The sequence below is a fragment of the Stegastes partitus genome, unplaced genomic scaffold (genome assembly GCF_000690725.1).
Source record: "Stegastes partitus isolate 25-593 unplaced genomic scaffold, Stegastes_partitus-1.0.2 Scaffold383, whole genome shotgun sequence".
NCBI classification, from domain to species: domain Eukaryota; kingdom Metazoa; phylum Chordata; class Actinopteri; family Pomacentridae; genus Stegastes; species Stegastes partitus.
In genome coordinates this window covers 345,723-352,804 of record NW_007578114.1, presented here as the reverse complement: position 1 = coordinate 352,804, position 7,082 = coordinate 345,723, and the positions used below count along the sequence as shown (strand labels likewise).

The 7,082-nt window shown below is 37.4% G+C and overlaps 1 protein-coding gene across 2 annotated transcripts; it reads right to left on the bottom strand.

The window, feature by feature from the left end:
• Nucleotides 1-809: 809 nt before the first annotated feature.
• On the bottom strand, nucleotides 810-3,734 carry LOC103359603 (uncharacterized). 2 transcript variants are annotated; one of them, XM_008285013.1, is made up of 9 exons: nucleotides 3,529-3,734; nucleotides 3,071-3,442; nucleotides 2,932-2,958; nucleotides 2,778-2,819; nucleotides 2,445-2,486; nucleotides 2,252-2,360; nucleotides 1,247-1,321; nucleotides 1,017-1,077; nucleotides 810-927 (listed from the first exon to the last, which is right to left on the bottom strand). In XM_008285013.1, the coding sequence occupies exons 1-9, from the start codon at nucleotides 3,581-3,583 to the stop codon at nucleotides 853-855; spliced, it is 858 nt and encodes a 285-aa protein (XP_008283235.1). In that variant the 5' UTR covers nucleotides 3,584-3,734; the 3' UTR covers nucleotides 810-852. The 2 variants fall into 2 exon arrangements, with proteins under 2 accessions (XP_008283235.1, XP_008283236.1); XM_008285014.1 differs by lacking the exons at nucleotides 2,445-2,486; nucleotides 2,932-2,958 and having other exon boundaries at nucleotides 2,778-2,780.
• Between the last annotated feature and the right edge of the window lie 3,348 nt (nucleotides 3,735-7,082).

Below are 7,082 nucleotides of genomic sequence, written 5' to 3'. Positions count from 1 at the left end.
GCTTCGGCTTGCTTATACCTGCGATCTACAGCTGGTGAGTCAGGTTAAGGTGAACCAAACACTAACCAACATTAACTTTATGTCCATGACACAAATTCTGGTCTCCTTCATGAATTAGAGAATTGCTACATACAATAACCACCTGGATCACTTCAATGCTACTCCTTCTGTTGTCAGTGGACCGAAACTGTGAGGTGTGGAACTGTCCTATTTGGTGAGAATTTAACGGATTCTGGACAGACAGATTTTTCAAAGTCAAGCTTCCTACCAGACTGAAAGAGCCATACGTGCTGTGCAGACATCCCTTTAAGCATAATTCCACTGTAGGAGTGGATAAAGTGAACAAACAAAGAGAGAATTTGTTCCACATTTTAGCACAAAAATACCTTTTTTTTTTTAACATCTGTACCTGAGTGTGGGCCGGTTGAATTGGCTGAGGAGGAAGCTGTCATACTAACAACACAAGATCCTGTCTCGGTTCGAGTATTTCACGCTGCTGAGGTCTTGTTTAAAATCAGATTGTGGATTTGGTTTCTCATCTTTTACACTGTAGCTGCACTACACTGCACAGTGACCCACGAACAAGCAACCAGAACCAGAGAACGGGCCCGACTTTAGTCCCAGATGACTTTATGAACCAAGCACGTAAATGTTCTGCAAATCATTCCCGGCTGGCTTTTGTGAATTTCTGCAAAAACGAGCCATTAAATAAAGAATCATTGAAACTCTGCTGTTTCCTGTTTGTCGTGTATCCTTCACACTAAGACACACAACCGCACATGAGAACAGAACAATGCAGAATACAGAAATGGCCTTTAAGATAGAGTTTAGTTGTGACATGTAGCTTTCCTCCTACATCGTATAATCCACGTTTCCATATACGTTTTCTGTGACAGGGATATTTTGGTCCATTTCACATTTCGGCTCCTGAAAAGACAAAATTTGGGTAAAAGCTTTAGTTGCTTCTTAACAGTTCCAGCCTTCTTATCATATGAAAGCTCCTATTAGTGTTGTACCTCAACATTGATGTAAATGGGTTCATCAGGAAGCTCCTTGTCTTTGTTGTCAGATAGCGCTCTGGAAAAAAAAGAAAAAAAACAAACCTGTTTAGATTCTAGTTTTAGAGACAAGTGATCAGAAACGTGTCCTGAATTTCTGAACATATCCGGGAAAAGGATCAACAAACATCTGTACTTTTCAAACATACAAATACATTTTTGAAATGTATGTGAATCAGAAAACAAACCTTTTCGGTGGGTCTGATGACGCTCTGCTAAAGTTTGCATAATATCCAGATTCCTCCCTTGTGAAACTCTGTGACCTGAGAAAACAGGATTATTTCTGGTATGTTGTTTGTATGTGATAACAAAAAGTACCAACAAAAAAAAAAAGCTGTACATTTATTCATTTCATTTCACAGATTTATTTCTGTATTTCTTAAATGCAAAAAAAATATAAACAAAATGATAAAAAATACACAATAAATTTCTATGTCTAATTTGATATGACAACATAAACCTCTAAATGTGAAAAAATACATAAATTAAAATAAGTAAAGGTTTAAGTTTCTGACTTTAAAAATTAGCTAAATTATCAAATATTTCCTGTTCAATTTTAGTGATAAAACCGTACTCTGTTAAATTCAAGTTTAAAATTGGAAATGTATTTCTAAAATTTGTTAAAATTAGTGATCAGACGTGTTGATTGTGCATCATTGCTATTACTATTTTACAAATATAGATATTTTTATTCACTTAACTTTTAGAAAAGCCAAGAAATATGCATAATATAATGTAAACTTAAGGCTACATGAGATTATTTGTATTTTAATTGTGGAAAATGAATGTATTTTCTAAGATTTTTTTTGTTTTTTAACATTTTCTTTGGCCCTGTGTGCAAGAATATTGCTGTTTTGTTTTTTTTTACAGTGTAGAAAATGTAGCCTTATGGACGTTTATATTAAAGCATCTCCAGACATGTTATTAACGTATGAAAATAACCTGCCTTAAATAACTTGTCTCCACACAAAGCTAAATGACTACATTCAGAGCTCTTCACATTACACCATTACTTTCCACACCTCACATTTGGCCTCCAAGTGTCAAACTCTGCACACATATAAGATTCTGCAACGTGACGCTCAAGTGAAGTGTGAGTCACACATTTTTGACAAGCAGGGGAAGTTTACAAATGTCTTCGAATAAAGATAACAGCATATAACAGCTTATAAATAATCAAAATGTGACTGTACCGTTTGTGTCTTATGCAAAAGACAACTCCAGCTACAAGAAGGACGACCACAAGTGCAGTGACTGGTACAGAGATGCCCATGTACAGCAGGTTTGAGGCGTCATTGGGATCTGTGAAGGAATTTTTTTTTTCAGCAAATTAAACTGAATTCCAGACTTTGACATATTAAAGAAAGATCTAAGAAACAAACTTACTTGCTGTGGACATAGTCGGGACAAACGATTGATTTGAGAGTGCTGTTGAAAAAAATGAGATAAAATAAAAAGTTGTGACAGTTTTCATGACGATTACATTTTTACACTGTTTTGTTTTGTTCTTGAATGAAATCAAGGTTTGATCTGTTTTTAGTTGTTTTAGTTACTGGTGGAACATCTGGCCAAACACGCAAAGTATTAATTACATGTTTTTTTGGCATCAAGCAATTTTTTTTTAAATTTTAAGTCATTTTTTGGCCTTTTTTTTTTTTTTTAGATAGGACAGAAAGAAAGATCTGACACTATTCTACGAAACAAACTGTGCAAACTTACTTGCTGTGGATATAGTTGTGGAAAATGGTTGACCTGAGAGCTCTGTTGAAAAAAATTACAAAAATAAAAAGTTGTGACAGTTTTCATGATGATTACATTTTTACACACTGGTGTTTATTTTTATTTTTTTTAAATGAAATAATAAAGGTTTTACCTGTTTTTTTAGTTTTTGAAGGATCACCTGGCCATGTGAATGAAACAGGCAAAGTATCAATTGCATTTTTTTTTTTTTTTTTTTTGGCATCAAGCAAAATTTTGAAATCATAATTCAAAAGTTGGACTGAAATTCTCACCTTTTAGAGAAATAGAGATGGACTGCTTGTTGAAACTGAAGCCTTTGTTCTTTGTAAAAACCCTCATGTATATTTTTGGCACATTCTCCCTGATGTCGAGGATCCTGAGGGAGCAATTTCCTTCGGCTGCATTTCCAACCAGACTGGTTCTATGTCTGTATTTGTCGTCCACACACTCGTCATTCCAGTGGAGAACAAATGCATCAAGGTTATTGTCTTTGTCTGTGCAGTTGTGCCTGCCACTAGTTTTCCAGACAACTTTAATATCTGTAGTGTTTTCTTCGGGGGGAACGGTGAACTTGCAGAGTATGGTTACATCGGAGCCTGGCTCTACTTCATTTTTATCTTTGACAGTGATATTCCAGTCCTGACCTGTGTTCAAAACCAAACCAGAAATTACATTTAAAGTCTTGAAATCTCAATTCAACACAAATGCAACAGCTCGATTTTCCACCTACCGTCTGAATAAGAGGCCAGAATCAACAAGATGAGGCTAAGATCAATCAGCTTCATCTGAGCAAGAAATCCAAATTGTGAGGTGAACACACACACACACACACACACACACACACACACAGTCCTGAACTCTTCGGTTTTACAGCCTGTCAAGCTGCCCACTGACGAGGTAAACGCTTCGTGTGAGAGGAACCCAGAGAAGGTTTTGTGCTTTTGCTGTGCTTTGTCATTGTATGTATGATGTTAACAGTTTTTTTTTTTTTTTTTGGGTGTGTTTCCTGTTGCATGGTCGTGGTGGATTAAAAGAAGTAGAAAAAAAAGGAAGTTGGGAAAGAAAAGTGAACTCTGACCACAGCATAACCCTCTCAGGGTGCATTTTAAAACACATACAGTGTCTCTTAAGCAGCATATGGTGTGGGTTTGTCATATCAAACAACCCTGAGTGGGGCAGTTTTTACACTTCTCTGAAACACTAACAGTTCATCTTTTTTTTTTTTCATTTATTTCACACTTACAGAAGCAGCAACAGCTCAGTGTGAGGTGTTTTTTTTTCTTCTTTTTTTGCAACACTGTGTGGCCAAATCCACCCACTCTACACAAATACTAAACCACATATTTTAAACTAGGAAGACACCTGATCATCACCCCTGCTCAGGTGGCCTACAGGATAAAAGAGATGAACTACAACATCCTTGAATCATGACATATGAGTAAAATGTACAGCCAGGACAGTCTTTGTCACATCCATCCATCCATCATCTATACACCGCTTAATCCTCACTAGGGTCGCAGGGGGGCTGGAGTCTATCCCAGCCGACTTAGGGTGAAGACAGGGGACACCCTGGACAGGTCACCAGTCTATCACAGGGCTACACTTAGAGACAGACAACCAAGCACACTCACATTCACACCTACGGACAATTTAGAATCACCAATTAACCTCAACATGTTTTTGGACTGTGTGGGAGGAAGCCGGAGAACCCGGAGAGAACCCACGCTGCACGGGGAGAACATGCAAACTCCACGCATTAAGATCCCGGTGCCCCCACCGGGACGCGAACCAGCGACTTTCTTGCTGCGAGGCAACAGTGCTACCAACTGCGCCACCCTGCAGCCCTCTTTGTCACATGTTTAGCAAAAAAAAAAAAAAAAAGTGGGAATATCACCATGTTGTTCAGTAATTGTACTCATTTATGGGTATATGGGATATAACTGATATTTAAAAATTATAATAGTTAAGTAATTCTTTCAGTGATTCTACCAGTTGTTTTTTTTTTTTATTGTGATATTTCAGAAAATACAATAATTATGAATCGCTATGGCGACTCAGACGCACATCAGATGTCAAACATTGCACTAAGCGCTATAAAGTAAATATACTGGTGGTACGAACAAGGAAGTGACCAAATATTGCATCATCCAAGACCAGGTGTGTCACAACCTGAGCACCACCAGAAGTTCAATAAAAGGCTTGTCAGCGCTGCCAACTGTTTTGTTCAGCGTTTTTGTAATTTCATATACGAGCACTGATTAACCCTCTGAGCCCCAAGTAGTTCCTGGGCTTTTTTTTTTTTTTTTTTGCTCCTGTGGCATTTTTACTAACTGTGGGCTTATTTTTCTCTGAAATATAAAGTCCTGCACCTGTATGTAAACAGCACAATAAAGGCTAAAATGAGAAAGAATTGAAACTGTCAAAAATTCTTCTTTTACTTCTTCTTTTCTTGCAATAGTCACTTTACAAGAACCAAAAAAAAGCTGGAATCAGGATGTACCACTTTTTTTTCTAAGTGCTCGCACATGCTACCAATACTGGAAAAAATGGTGGTTCTACATGCTATAGATATTTATATACTTCCATTTTTACAAACTATACAAACGAGGTGTTTTTCACACCCCTCTGCACATCACAACCTCAACTGGAGAAAGACATTTCACCGTACTGACTTTAACTTACAGCCAACAGCTGACAGCGTGCTCCTTCGAATGCTGTTTTTGAGCCATGCTGCTTTTATTATTATTGCACAAGTATGTTTTATTGTCCATAAGTGGTACCAATATTGGGGGAAATGGTGGTTTTAAATACCGGCCGTATTTGAGTTGTTATATTTTTAATTTATGGTCATGCTTATCTCCTCTCTGCTCTGTGAAAACATGACTGTTGGTTGCACCGAGGAGTGTTGTTACAGAATCTGATTAAAGCAATTGGTTTATTTTTTTACTTTTTTTTTTTTTTTAGAATTTAGTGATTTTGATGAAATATCTCAATTTTACGCTTTGATTCGATTCATTTTCCTGCCCACGCCACACACGCTTAGTTCAATGACTGTCTGAAAGTTGAAAATCAAACAATCCCTTGTGTTTTTATAGTTTCTGGCGTCATTCTGGTGACTATTTTAAAGCCCGCAAGCAGGTTTTGGGTGTCAGAGGGTAAATAAATCAATTTTGTGTCTCAACTGAAGGATAAGTTTGCTTTTTTCAAGACTGAACCTAATACAATGTGTAACCTGTTAGTAGCATGTTTGGTTGTTGTAGTTGTTGCTCCGCACTGCTTTCAATACTAATAACTAAATGGATGAAATGAATACGATGCTGCAACAGGCTGGTGGAGACAAATCAGTATTTCATCTTTGTGTCTTTTCAGAAACAGCCTGCAAGACAGCAACACAATCAGTCTAACTAGCAACAGCTGAACCTCACAATGAATAATTAAACCATTTATACCAACCAATAGGAGGGAAAAACGCTGAAAAAACCCTTCCAGTGTGCACATAGGTACTTGAGTAATGTAAAACATACAATGATAAATCAAAACCTGAGTCGAACTCCTTCTTACTCAGTGTTGTTATAGACTATATTTTGGTACTTTGTGTTAATATTCTGTATAACAAATGCCACCTTCTGTCAGTTCACCTTCAGTTGGAACTTGTAAAGTGCTTGACCAGTGACCTAGGAGTTATATTCAGTTAATTATGTGGGTCTATTCATATTTAGTTTTGCTTTATATTTTGCTCTTCCTTGTGCTCTGCAATTTAATGACTATCCCTGTCCACATAAGCACAAGCAAGCAAACTTTTCTAACTTTATTTGAACAGACTGGATAGGTCACCAACATATTTATCTAGCCCAAGTTATATTTAATCAGAAAAAAAAACACATGGCTAACGAGTAGCTAACAATTACATCTTCTCTGCAGGGGTGAAGTCAAGTGATGACGCAAGCAATAGTTTTGGGTTTTTTCAGGAAACCATTACTTTGTGGCTGCTGTTCCCACATGAATGCATTTTACCAGAATAACCCCACCCCATTCAATCACATGCAACCAAATCGCTTCCTCCAACCACACAGCATTTACACTGGTTTTGTACCAGCTGAAAGATTTTGTATTACGGTCATCGAAATGTCCGTAGACGTAAGAAAATGCACATTGAATCTGTTGAATTTAGTTGGGGCTGCAAGGTGGAGCAGTGGTTAGCACTGTTGCCTCGCAGCAATAAGGTTGCTGGTTCGTGTCCCGGTGGAGGCACCGGAATCTTTCTGCGTGGAGTTTCCATGTTCT